Here is a 14,053-nt window from a genome sequence, read left to right as displayed (position 1 = left end):
ATTAAGCGGCCTGCATTGATTATCGTTCATGGATTACGAGTACTTCCTGTGGCGAGCTATCCTGCATACGGCCGGAACGGTCGGAAAAGGCAAACGCCAGGGCGAGATTTCGCCATGATCACTTATCGCCATGATAAGTGATCATGGCGATCTTTGATCTGCGTTATGCGATCAGACATTGATCTCACTCACTGCGGCAACAATTCCCCAGCATATGAGGCTAATTTATAATTGGTCTGCCGCCAACGAGGATAGAGACGCCATGGCCAACTGTCGGCTGCTCCCGGACCTTGGAGCTGAACTGGCCCGAGATAAGAGACGTGAAGACCACATGGGCCACTACCGCCTCTCATCGGCAGCGGATTTTACACTCAAATCATGACGCCAACACGGTGACTGGATGTGGACCGGTGTTGAAAACAGCTGCTCGTCATGGGACCAATCTGAGCGGAACTCGGACAGGGCCTGTCGTGTCTGGTTGGGGTGTAGGTGGTTGTATTAGTCGTGGTGAATCGACAATCGATATCTCCACTCAGACAACGTTAGTTTCCTTGCGCTACACAGGAAGCAAAGTGAAACAAATGAAGGGTAAAAAACACCGTCTACTCCACTTTGTTGTTCTTAACAAGCACTCGCACAGGCAGGCAAGCCATTGCGAACTTCGTTGGTGCACTACCCCGGACCGTTTCCATCTGCTCCCGGGGTGTACTCGGCAGCAAAGTTAAGCACTGAAAGTTAAGCGGTCTCTGAAGTTAGAGCACCGTTCTCTGGGAGCAGCCGCAGGCGCAGACCCCGCCCTCGATCGACACTCGACAGGTTATTCCCACCAGGAATAGAACAGGATGTTGCATAGCACCGAGATCCCAGCACTGCCCGCTTTTTCAAGCTCAGTCGGAAAGAGCCACAATGAGAGGTTTTAAGTCTGCTCTTGCCACAACATCAAACATACATGTACATACGTAGCGCTCGAAGCGGTGGGGAAAAAATCGCCTGAACCCTCGCCATAAAAGACCAATTAAGAAAAGTAAACTATGCTATTCCGATGGGAACAGTCGAGTGATATACACCTATTTATAAGCATCGCTTGTTGTCAGTCGTGCACGACTCGCTTCCACCCGCATAAGTTTAGTCATACACTTTCAGTTAAACCTCATCAGTCTTCAAACTCTACCTGCGCCGTTAAGTCGCACCCCATACTTCACAATGGCCCACACGGCAACAGAACAGCACCCGACCACAACCGCCGGCCTGTCATTCCCCCCAGCGAAAAGGGAATCGAATCCTTGGTGAGCGACTACTAGAACTGACCGGATTCGTGTCCCATGTCCATACGTGAGCGCAGACGAACCGTAGTTAGCGGTTGGAGAAACCTGACGAAGCAAATCTAATAGAGCCAGACCATTTATTTCCGGGCACCGGTGCAATTTAAATGTTAATTTTCTTCTATCCACGGAATTCCAATGATGAGGTTTCTGATCAATTTAGTGGCAAAGACCACTGAAGACAGTAAGTAAAAATAATTTTCAAAATATCCACAGCTACTATGCTTAATCAATAATGGCGAACTGTATTGTATCAGCCGCAAACCTCACAAGTCAGGACCAAAAACCATCGCGTCCCCAAAATGTCAAAGCTCCAATCGCTCAAGTACCTAGCCCGCGCGGGGCTGGGGTCTCCAGCCGAACGCGCGGGGCTGGGGGGGGGGTAAATTTTACCCCCCCTGTTATCTCCCGAACTAATGGTCCGATTTGGAAAATTCAAACGCCAATCGAAAGCTCTCATCACGAACTACTAAAAACATGTACTTAATTTAAAGTTTGAGGTCAAGGTCAAGGTCAGGTCAAGGGTACAAATTGCAAGTTTCTACAGTATCGGCCTTGCACCGTAGTTGCCGAAGAATGGAGTCATGGACTGAGACTGATCGCCCAAAACGTGTTCTTAGGCTACCAAGACAATATTCGTTGCATACAATATCATTCAGAGGTCAAGGTCAAGGTCAGGTCAGGTCAGGTCAGGTCACCAAAAAACAAAATATAGAAAAGGGCATGTGCGACACATGTTTTATGGGTCATTTTACTCATAGAATTCAATAGGCACACTCAATAAGTGATATGGACCACCTCTGGATGAATTTCAGGTCGAGGTCAGGTCAAGGTCAGGTCAAGTGAGGTCAAATTTTGAAGTTGGTTGTTAAGGCCTAAAAAGGTGTCTATCTGATGCAGTTTTTCACGGCGAATCGAATGGTGCTATTTTTGTTTCCGTACGAGGTCTAGAACTTCCAAAAAAGTCATTTTTCAAAAATTTTGTGTGTCGTGACGTCATAAAATTTTGAATAACTCCCACATTTTTGAACCGATTCTTCTAAAATTTGGTATGTTGGTGCACATAGACCACTGCTCTGACATATATTCCGGTTTTTTCGATAGACTCAAAATTTTGGATTTTATAATGATTTTCCCAAAAAAATCAGTTTTTTGAAAAACTTTAGGCCCAAATCCAAAATTTTCAAAAAACCGAGATAGCCATTTGATAGACAAAGTAAAATTACGTATAACCTTTTTTGTTACGTCTTGATTCCTTTAAAAATGAAGATGTTAGCGGCGTTTGAACTTTTGCCGTTTTTGAGGCGAAAATGGCGAACATGACGTCACTAAAACGTCAATTCCTCAAAAATTTTTAGACGGATTTCGCTCAAATTTTCAGGGAACGTGTCAAATTGATGTAAGAAAAGGTACTGAAAGTTTGGCGGCGCTGCGCGCCGCCGTTTTTGAGATATCGCAAAAATTCGCGAGGGGGGGTAAAATTTACCCCCCCAGCCCCGCGCGGGCTAGGTATCGAGTTCAAATGGCTAACTTTGTGTAACGCATCTGTTCCGAAACATCGTCCTGCCAGACTCAACTTTTCTCACCGCATTTATGAGCTGTTACTCACATGAAAAGCAGGCCATCCCCAAGATTTGTTTTGGCTTGAAACTCATTACCAAAGGCGGCGCATCGCCTGGTGTTGCTACGGCCACCTAAAAATGCCAACACCATGCCTGTTATGCATTCTCGGCCGGTCAGCCCACCCCATTATGCATGAGGGGCCGGCTCAGGAGGACCTGTGACGTTTTAACCCGCGAGTTGCTGGGGGGGGGGGGGCGTTAAACGCCCCCACTTTTTTCGCCGGGCCATAGCATAAAAACGGCGCGCCTGCGGGCGCGCCAAATTTTGGGTACCTGTAGGGAATTGATTGCAGTTCATTGTGACAAAGTTTTAAAAAAATCGGTTGGAAAATTTTTGAGATATCGAGGTTTTAGTGACGTCATGATTTCTGAGTTTTAGACCAAAAACGGCATATGTTCAAAAAATCATATAAAATCACAGAATAGACATACAGACATGCCGTAAACGCCATTAGACTGCCAATACCATGAACAATCAAATGGCTATCTCTGATTATTGATTATCGTTCAACATTTTCCAAAATCTTGAACTGAATCTTGGCAATTTTTCGTGACTACTTCACGACCATGATACATGCATTTCTTAAATTGAGCTTTTTAAGCCAAACACGTGCACATATGATAAAATGAATGTGACCATCGTGTTCTACGCCCCAAATTACCCATAAAACATGTGTCACAGGCTGCGAATATCAGTTTTGATTTTCGGGGATATGTGCCTACCCGGTTGACCTGACCTTGACCCTGACCTATGCTTGACTGACCCCTACATGGAGCTGACACCCTTGTCGGCCTTATATGATGGATTGTGCACCGTTTTGACAGAGTTTATGACGAGAGGCGCCCATTGCGAAGTCCTGAAATCCATGCTCCTGAAAGCCCGATTTCAGGTGTTTGACCTGACCTTGACCCGACCTGTGACCTCAAAATTCAATTTAAAGTACTCATCTGAAGTGTCTCGTCGCGTTCTTTCGTTTGCCGCCTCGTGCGTTTTGCGGCGCCTATTGGTTCTCGAGTTATCGGCTGGGGGCGTTTAACGCCCCCCCCCCCCAGCAAACGGTGGGTGGCGAAATACCCCAGCAACTGCCGGGTTAAGAGACCGATCCAGGGGTCTTTGACACCATCAGAGACCGAATCAGGACAGTCTGTGACGCCATAGGTAGCCGAGTCAGAGGACTGCCCCGCCTCCGCCCTGTCGCAGCGGTGAGCTCTGAATGGGGAGTTCAAAATTGGAGTCCATGTCAATCCACCTCCGAGTCATCCTTAGGTGCTCATGTGCTTAATTAGGGACTCACCTCCGTCGCGAGTGGTTTTGTGTCGCTAGATCGACGTTTCCCGGGATCAGAGGATCCCTCGTCAAAACCGTTATCCGCCCCCCGCACGCGCAGCTTGCACCCCTCGGATATTATCTCGCCGGAATGTCGTGATCAAATGTATTCTTCTTATGACCTGCAAGTTTTGAACCAGTTAGAGCTGCCGTTTACCCTGCAGGCGTGGCAACGTACGAAGGGGTGCAATCGGCTTGCACGTGCATAGCTCATGCACCACAGAGTTTAGCTCAACCAAATGTGCATTATTTTGGAGGCCTTGCCTGGGACTACCATTGAACCGATTTTGAGGTTGATAGCTTAAAATTTCTTTGAGCCAGAGGACCTCACGTTAAAACGGTTTTCCGACCCCAGCACGTGCAGCCTGCACCCCTCGCAGACGGTGACCCCCCTGGAAACTGGTTCAAGGTGTTACCGATGTGTCCCGCCAGTATGGCTTTGCCCGTGACCTCGGGTTGACCTGTAGCCTTGACAAAAAATTTCGTGTCACCGAAACTTTGAAACGGAATAGCATGTGCCACGAAGCACCGAGCGAACCGAGGCCAGCACCAAAAGTTTACCTCGCCGGAGACGAATCAAACGGTCCCACTTTCGTCCCGATCGGTCCACCCATTTTGACTCCAGGTCCAAAAAAGCTTGGACAAACTCACTTACATACTCACATACTCACATACTCACTGACAAACAGGTTCAGCCGAACTTTTTTTCAGCGACCCACCAATGGGAATTTCCGGATGCAAAAGCATGCTATCGCATGCTTTTGATCCTCCAATTCTGGATTAGGGACTCACCTCCGTCGCGAGTGGTCTGTGTCAGCGTGCAGAAGGGCTCGTCCGGGTCGCGGCAGCACTCGATGACGTCACGCGCAGTGGTCTCCGGTGTCAGCGGCACGCACTTGACCTCGCCCTCGTCGAGCACGACGCGCACGATCGCCTGGGGACAGCAGAGGCAGCGGTGCTGACACCTAGCGGCCGGCGGCGGAAACTGGCAGGAGACTGCCCGCGGGGTGGCGCTAGCTGACAGGGCGGCCTTCGTCCGGGCAGAGCGATAGAATGTGGACAAAAATGGTAAAATAGGATTTAAACAGAGCAGGTGAGCAAGTATTACACTTTTAAGATAAGACACCTGTTAGAGCATGAGCGAGTGTTACAACATAATAAACCAGGTTAGACAATCTTACCTATGCTCAAAATTAACTTACCAAAAATTATCTTACCTATGCTGAACAATCTTACCAATCTTACCTGAATGCTGACCTCACATAGGCGGACCCAGAGAGGCGCTCTGGGACGTTCTGGCGGGGAGGGGCATACATACGTACCCCCCCCCAATTAAACGTCTCCGAATCCCAAAAACTACTCGGATTTCGATTTCCTTTCCACTGTTGTGCAGTTCAAAGCAAACTTTTCCCTCGAAAGCTGGTTTGTTTTCTTTCTTTTCTAGAAAAAAGAGTGCTCGTCTATTCCTGCGCCTGGGTTCCCATTGTTAAGAGCAGAAGTCACCAAAAATGATTTAACATGAATGGTACGCAAAACGTAGGCGCCTTCCGGCAAGACTGAGGACAATTTTCTCTCTCTTGTATCGTTATTACGCATTCATCGAAAGACATATTTTTCGGAACAACTAAAATCCCATGTAACAAGCAGTCCGAATTCGGAAGGTCATGCTCTCGCTCCCCGCACCCACTGAACCATCACCACGGTCATAATCTCTCAGTCATCTCGCCTTCCATCTCGGCACCATCTCGCCCTCCATCCATTACAAATCACCGCGTGCGCCCGACGAAAATCAATTAACACGACCTCCACAATCCCAGTTCATCTCGGTGGCGGTCGCGGCGACGCAGCAGGGCCGAATACGGCGCACCATTTTCGGAAGCCGGTGACGCGTGACGCGGGTGACGGGAGATGACGACCGTGACAGTGTGACGGCCTGACGTGACGTGATTGGACGTGACGTGATTGATGGGATGTGACGGCTGCGATGGGCTCTGTCACGATGGGATGGGATGCGAGTGTCAAAACTCCTATCGCAAGCAAGTTATGTAGCGTAATTGAATTGCCAATGAGCCCCGGACAGCCGGTCGGATCATTACAATGATTTCAGAATCATTTATAAGCCGGGAACACCATTTATTAACTTTCGATGATTGTTCTAAATTAGAAACAGCCTGTGAGGTCACGAACGTGGAGCACTTTCAGATCCAGAGATACGTGCCGTTAGGGTGTTGTAATGTATGGCCACAGTACAGAAGTTTGATAATTTTCAGAACACATTCTTCTTAAGGTAAAAAAAAATCGATGTACAATCACAGGTCCTACCGAGATCCCACCAAAAGGGATGAATCACAGAAATCTGTTTTTTGTTTATTTATTTAAAACGGATGAGACAAGCTCTGTCTCAAGGGTTTATCGCAACACCTACCGAAGATCACTACATCACCAAGGGGATCATGGTCTGTCCTTTAGACTGTACTTACGGGAATCATGAGTCTGTGACTCTGTATCCAGTATCCACCACTGTAATGACCGGGATCATGGGTCTGTTGCCACCATCGTACATTATACGGGGATCGTAGGTCGCTGACTTTGTATTCAGTACCTATCCACCACCGTACTCACCGGGATGGGATCATGGGTCTGTTGCCACCATATGCACTTATAGGGATCATGGGTCTGTGACTCTGTATGCAGAGATCATGGGTCGGTGACTCGGTATCCAGTATCCACCACTGTACAGCCCTCTGCAGACTGCGTGGTAGGTATTCTTTTTTCGACAAAACCGAGAATAACGCGAATACTATGCTATCGGGCACTCGGAAATCGTAACAGTAAGATGCGCGAGACTCCGCAGCTTAGATTGGCGTTATCATCGTATGCATTTTCCATCCAGTTTGGCAACAAAACCCAAAAGTCTATATTTGCCCCCAAAACGAACTTTTACATTTTGTTGCCACACAATACGTATGCTTTGTTTATTGATAGGCCCTATCGAAGGAGTGGAGCATGGCGCATCTATTTGCAGTGAGTTTCGACCGACTGATAACATGACTTTTGAATTATTATCAGCTTTGTCGGAAAAAGAATACCTACTACGCAGTCTGCTGAGGGCTGTACTTACCGGGATCATGGGTCTGTATCCACCACATTGCACTTACCGGGATCATGGGTCTGTTGCCACCATCGTCCGGGCGAGACGCGCACAAGATGTCCACGTCGGCCGGCGGTGGGCGGTCCAGAGATCCAGGTCAAAGATCCCGAGGTCAAGAGATCCAGGCTCAGGTCCACCTTCTGCTCAGGCCACTGTCGGAGAAAAGAGAGGAGGCGTCAGTGGTATTGGACGACATTCTATCAGATTCAGACACCAGCACATGACACTGGCATGATTCACAAGCCTCGTATGTACAATAGGTACTGCATAGCCTTGGGTACTGCAAACAAGCCCTCAGGCACTAGTTATGGTGCTTTATGTCCGTTTTGTGTTTTTACCAGAGCTCGAGAAGACGTGCATTGACACAAGTACCAACACGCAACACTTGGGCAAGAAAGTAGCCATAAGTCTGTGGTCGCCAGTCCGGAACCTAGCACGCCCGTGGCCGAAGAGGGCGGTTCGGCACGGCCTCCGGCACGGCGGCTCAGCACGTCGGTATGCACGGTGCACGGTCGGGCACGCCGTTAGCTCCGTGATGGGCCATCGGCCACTTAGTGTTCTGTGGCCGCCGGCCATCGTAATCGCGTCATCATGTGGTAAAGGTGGCGGGGTGAGTGGGGTGGGATTGACCTACCGGCGGGACGAGCGGGGTGGGATGTGGGATTGACCTACCGGGGCGGGGCGATGGGACGGGGTGGGATGGGGCCGGTCTGTCTGCCGGTGGGACAACGGGACAGGGCGCGGTGGGTCAGAGGGCTAGTCTGGATTCTAGTGGGACAAAATGGGCCTGTTGTGAGCTTGTAGGACGGAACGGGATGGTGGACAGCCGGGAGGACATGGCGAGGCCAAATGGCGTTTTAGTGGGAACCAGGAACGGGTGGTCAAGTGGGGGCAGTACGGACCAAAAAGCAGTCTAAAATGACGGCATGAGGTTGCATCGAGCCTCGAGAGCACCGAATAAACCACGAGACCGCATGGTTGCGAAGAGATCTGGATGGACTCTACTGCCAACCGGCAACAACATAAAAGAGGAGTAAGCCTGGCGAAATTGCGTCACAAACCACCACAATATCTATCCTGAATTCCACAATACGCAAGCTTCCTGCTCGGTACTCGTAAAACACAAGCTTTCTTAATTGTATCAACATGCAATTCTAAATAATATTTACCTGGACATTGTCACGCGAATGACATTCCATGATAAGATCTCTAGCTTTTTAGATTCGAAGTTGGAAGGTCCCTTTCAAGCTCTAAAACATTTTTTGAGCAAGACAAAAATATGCATAAGCAATAAAAGTGACTAACACAATACAATCGAAAACATCAGGGAAACATTCAAATGTGAACCGTACTCTGTTGAATTTCGGCCAACATGACATAACGAATATTGTGATTGAATAAATTACACCGACTGCCATACGGGTGACAAGTTAAAGAAAACCTGTTCGTCGTTCATCGCATTTCACCTTTTACGCTACATAAGGGATTCCAAGCTCTGTCATCAGCTCTCATCGCTACTGAATAGCAGCAGACGTCACCGCGCGGCCGCCGCTCCTTCCCGGGCAATACCACCTAATGGACGTGTTTGCTCCATGATAACACCGGCACTCTCCGAACCAAGCCGCCACAGGCTCGGAAACAATGAGAGCAGCCCAGAGACCACCTGCCTGCATCGATAGACTCGACAGCCATTAGCAGAGCAAATGACAGGAGATGATTCGGCCCGCCCACCGGTGTTCGGTTATTCATTGGATTTCATGAGGAGCAGACCCGAATGTGTCTGACAAGATGATGAATTCAAAGAAATTCCTAAGCAGGATACATTGGGCAGACACTCAACTGTCCACATTTGAGACGCCGTGACCTACCTACAACGCGGTGAACAGGGTACAATAATTACAGCAAATGCAGGTACTTGTGGTCACTTGCACACGGCCTTTCGTTCCAAAGCTTGCCAAATGCTAATTATAATCGTGCAATGGACATTTATCGTCAAATTGGGTTGACTACTAAATAAGGGGAGCATGGGATCGGCAGACCGACGGATAAAAAGACAGACGACCAGACACACGGCCGCGCCCGCCGGAAACGGTCGGGACAGGGTGGGGCCGAACAGGGGACAGGGGATGAGGCCGGATGTGAGGTGACATGCACCCAGCCCAGGTTAGTTTGGCGAGCCCCACCCTGTCTGTGGCAGTCACAGGTAGGCGCTGATCACTAGCGGTACTTATTATGTCTTTTCTTTATGGCATCACCTGAATATTCTGGTGTTCAAAGATATGTGGTGTGCAATGTGTATAAATGCTACCAGTACAATGATACATAGACGAAAATGCCACGAAGTCCAAAATTGACCGTGGCAACAGCGATCACAGGTGCGGTAAGGTCAAGAGCACATATTCGTGAGCGTCCGTAATTTGGCACAGAAGGACACGTCGCACAATGGAGGAACCTGTGCAGTGGTAGGGAATGAACAGGCCATATGACACCCACGGAAGCCGTATACCTAAATGCTAGCGAGGGAGGCATTGTTTTGAGCATGCATACAGGGTACATGACCAGACGATTACGAGGAACACGACCTCATGATGACCAAATCCAGCAGCATCTGGATGATGAAGTCACAATTCCCGAGTTTAAATTGTCTGTGACGGGCCTGGATGCTGCGGAATTAAACAGTGTCATTGAAGGCCACGTTAACCCGTGACGGCGTTCAGTATGCCTGCACGTCCCCCCGCCACAACACGGGCATTAATTAGTGGCAGCCGGTGAGGTCATACCTTCAGCAGGTCGCACCTGGACAGTGACGAAACCACTGTGCATGTCCCAAGACCCGGGATTTTGAGCAGTAGAAAATGAATTGAAGACTAGCGAACTGTCTTTGAGAGCAGCTGAACACAAACAACAGGAGAGAACAACGGAATTGGGCGGAATGTCTTGAGTTTGCCAATCAACATTGCGTAGCCTTTCCCGAAGGGAAAATAATGCGGCAAAACTTCCTTTCAGGACATCGCCGTTGCGTTCATTTTTGTTGTTACGGTTCGACAGGTGTGATTGGTATAGGTATTTTCCGCATTTCATGGCGTGCAATTCGATTTTTACTGGGCCAGTGGTCTGACTGTGCAACTATCCAATAGCCTTATCATGAACCCCGGCTTATTCAGTTCACCTGTAAAGGCGCAAAATACAGTTGCACTTCAAAAATAACTGTATGTATAAATACAGTTATACTATAAAAGAACTTTACCATTCTAAAGCACGCGTGCAATGTTTAGGGTTATACCACGTTACAATATATGCAGATATCTTTGGGCCGGCGGTATCCAGCGTTATTACTGGCCTGAATGGGGCGAATCAGGACAGCATCATAAATCGATGACGTTATATGTTACATCACTGTTACACCCACGATGTATCAGCCACCAGGTAAACTCCTCAAACACTGCAGTCTGCTGCTGGGTATAAACTGCCCGAAAGGAAAACCGGCCCGGTCCGGGTCTGGGCGCAGCTGTATGGAGGCTTAGTGCCACACCTGCGGCTGGTGACAGCCCACCCGGCTCCGGACAGACACGGCACACAAATAAATATACAGCCGCACGACTCCGGGAGTCCCGTACTGAGGCAGCTCGCGGAGAAAGTGGAATTCACGGCACTTCAGTGACCACGAGCGCGACAACGATGCATTGTTCATGAGACAGAAGGCAATATAATGCATGGCTGAACACCCACTCAACCAGAACTATACAAAACCTGTTACAAAACCTCCCTTTCAGTACACCACTGTCTCAATTACAATAAAATCACGTTCGTCTTTTGTAGCCGACCCACGCGCACGCTGGTGGCTGTTCAAATGGACAGCACTCGCCGCCGACCGGTCCCGCGGCGCGCCACGGACAACACGGCTGCAGTGCCGGCTGAGGGCCGGTTTTGGCGCCAAACCGCACCCCCACGTGGCCCAGCCGGCCGGCCCGCCGCCGCCGCTGCCGTCGTCGTCACATTGCACGGTCCAACGCCGCTAGACAGAGGGCGAAGCGAGAGAGACCTTGGTAGCGCGGGAGACGTGCGAGAGCGGCCATCAGGGCAGAATCTGCCGCCGGTACGACTGCATGGAGGCGTGTCATGAACTGCCGAGCGCGGGAGGAAGATGGACCACGTCCCATGATCAGAAAGACGACCCGCCACCGATCTCTAGGCGAGCTAGACTGCAGGTTGGGTTCAGGGCGCAACCAAAGACCGAACAAGTCTGATGATTGATTGTGGAATACGGAACTTTGAGACGTTTCAGAGCTGAAATCGTCTGCGATGTGGTATTTCTGAATTAGCACCACGCCTTCTCAAGGCATCATTGTCACTTCCATTGCCGAGGTCATTCGTTAACACCAACCCAACAATAACCATCATCTCCCTCCTTCCCATTGTCACCTCTCTCCGTGCTGAAGTGTCTCCACCGACCGGCGCCTGTTTCCACGACCCCTGTGACCTCCCGGCCGTGACCCGAGCTGACCGGGAGGAGATCACCCCTCCCCACGGCCGTCCAGCCGCAGCCGATGGCCGTCGATCGAGCTAGGAAGACAAACAGCCCCGTTTGTGGTCTGTGAAGCCGATCGTGATCAAGTCTCCGTCAGCTGCCCGTCACGAAAGTCCCACGATCGTCATTTGTGCAACAAGGGAAGGATCCTGGTGACAAGATCGTGACCAGAGTTCATCTGAACATCGCCAGCTTTGCCAAACCAAACAACGTGCCTGTGATAACGAGCCCGCAATCCCGAAACAAACAGCTACAAATTCGTTGAATATCACATCATCAAGGCCTCGAGTTGATCCCCTACTGCCTATTCAATACCGTGAAAACCACTGCGAATGAGATATCGTTTGCCCGGCACTCCACATCCAGTCAACAAGGAGCGAGATCGGAGATACCAAGAATTGCTGGCTCGCTGCCAGGATCCGCGGCGGGGGGGGGGGCTGTGGAGGGCCTCTGCACCCCTCCGTGTCCATGACGGCGTGCAACATACCGGCGCGGCCAGGGCCGAGGTCGACAGTGACGCGCCGATTCTGGAGGTCAGTTGTCGGCCGGTGCCGAGCGCCGCCGCCGGCCCAGAGGAGGCGACAGGTAGCCGGAGAGGAAGGAGGGAGAGAGGAGAGGGAGATAGAGAGAAGAGGGAGATGGTGAGATAGAAAGGGACGTATGTGAGGGGAGTGGAGAGATGATAAGGCAAAGTTACGTGATCTGAGACAAAACGATGTGGTTTGGACAGGGGACAGAAAACACTAAAAAAGACACATAACCGCTGGATGTGGGGCGAAATTTGCGAGTGATCGAGATGAAGACAACCTCAGATTACGTTCCTGAGTAGGTGGAGTTTATCCATAGCAAGAAATCAATGTCAAAACGTTCTTGTATTCGGTCAAATGCACTGTACCTAGCATTGGAAGACTTGAAGTACGAGTACTGCATTTTCCCGAACAGTTCCTAGACAACAATCAACCCGAGTAAAGATGCCCGACCGAAAAGGGCGTTTTGATAAACAGCTAACCTGCCCGCTGCCCAGTGCCCGAGCATGTGGGTGACGGTCCGAGCCTGAGGGAGATCCCCTGCCAGACAACTCAATCAGCACCCGTGGCGGCCACCGCAGCTCAGCCCAGAAGCCCGGCTCAATCAGGATCAGCAGTCCTGAGCTCACAAGCCGCTCAACAAGTCTCCAGAATCGCCGCAGCTCGCCACCACGAGTACCTCACGTGCGGAGCATTTAAAAATTGTGTGGGGACGCAGGGACAGAGAAGGAACGCTGCCGAATCCGGGGGAGGGGGCCCGCCGTAGGGTGGTCCGATATGCATAAAAGTTGTCCAAAACCGCGGGAACCGAGTTTTCCCCATAGTTCGTTTCAAGACGATTCCAAAATGGTGCGGCAACCGAAATTTCATAGAATTTTCACCTTGCCTCAAATCGATCGAAATTTGAAAGAATTTAGCCAATGTTGTACTTTATGAACGTTCTCTTATAACTATGGCCTTCAGTTTTATGGGCAATAGGCTGTGCGGGCGACCTCATTTGCGAAGAAAAAAATTGCAGCGAACATCACAAAATGTATTATAATCTATTTCAAGAACGAAACGAAAAGATCACATCATGACTTCGTACCGTATGATGCATAAAAGTTGTCCAAAACCACGGGAACCGAGTTTTTCCCATAGTTCGTTTCAAGACGATTCCAAAATGGTGCGGCAACCGAAATTTCATAGAATTTTCACCTTGCCTCAAATCGATCGAAATTTGAAAGAATTTAGCCAATGTTGTACTTTATGAACGTTCTCTTATAACTATGGCCCTCAGTTTTATGGGCAATAGGCTGTGCGGGCGACCTCATTTGCGAAGAAAAAAATTGCAGCGAACATCACAAAATGTATTATAATCTACAAGAACGAAACGAAAAGATCACATCATGACTTTGTACCGTAGTCCGTATGGATTGCAATATATCACGTAAAGTATCACATGTCATATTCCCAGGATAGGAATCGTTCTGGTCTATGTTTGCCCACATGTGCCCTGGAACGCTAGGTCTAGAACGCAGATGCTATGTTCTTCTGGAAGTCTGGAAACTTGCGTCGGTGGAGCTCCACCCCCTGC

General features: G+C 49.6%; 1 protein-coding gene across 2 annotated transcripts in view; it reads right to left on the bottom strand.

The window, feature by feature from the left end:
- The window catches only part of LOC122385271 (apoptosis-stimulating of p53 protein 1-like), a 145,145-nt gene that overhangs the window by 110,247 nt on the left and 20,845 nt on the right, over nt 1-14,053 (bottom strand). The window contains exons 3-4 of one of the 2 annotated variants that reach the window (XM_043373413.1): nt 7,430-7,574; nt 5,064-5,205 (exon numbers count right to left, since the gene is read on the bottom strand). In XM_043373413.1, the coding sequence (XP_043229348.1) occupies nt 5,064-5,205; nt 7,430-7,438 (151 nt within the window). In that variant the 5' untranslated portion in view covers nt 7,439-7,574. Of the gene's footprint in view, nt 1-5,063; nt 5,206-6,801; nt 6,825-7,429; nt 7,575-14,053 lie in introns of those variants that run through there. The other variant, XM_043373412.1, reaches the window with a different exon arrangement.

This window comes from Amphibalanus amphitrite, unplaced genomic scaffold (genome assembly GCF_019059575.1).
Source record: "Amphibalanus amphitrite isolate SeventyFive unplaced genomic scaffold, NRLGWU_Aamphi_draft 000213F_arrow, whole genome shotgun sequence".
Classification (NCBI taxonomy): Eukaryota; Metazoa; Arthropoda; class Thecostraca; order Balanomorpha; family Balanidae; genus Amphibalanus; species Amphibalanus amphitrite.
The sequence above is the reverse complement of the archived record's forward strand: the minus strand, read 5'-3'. Positions and strand labels throughout refer to the sequence as shown.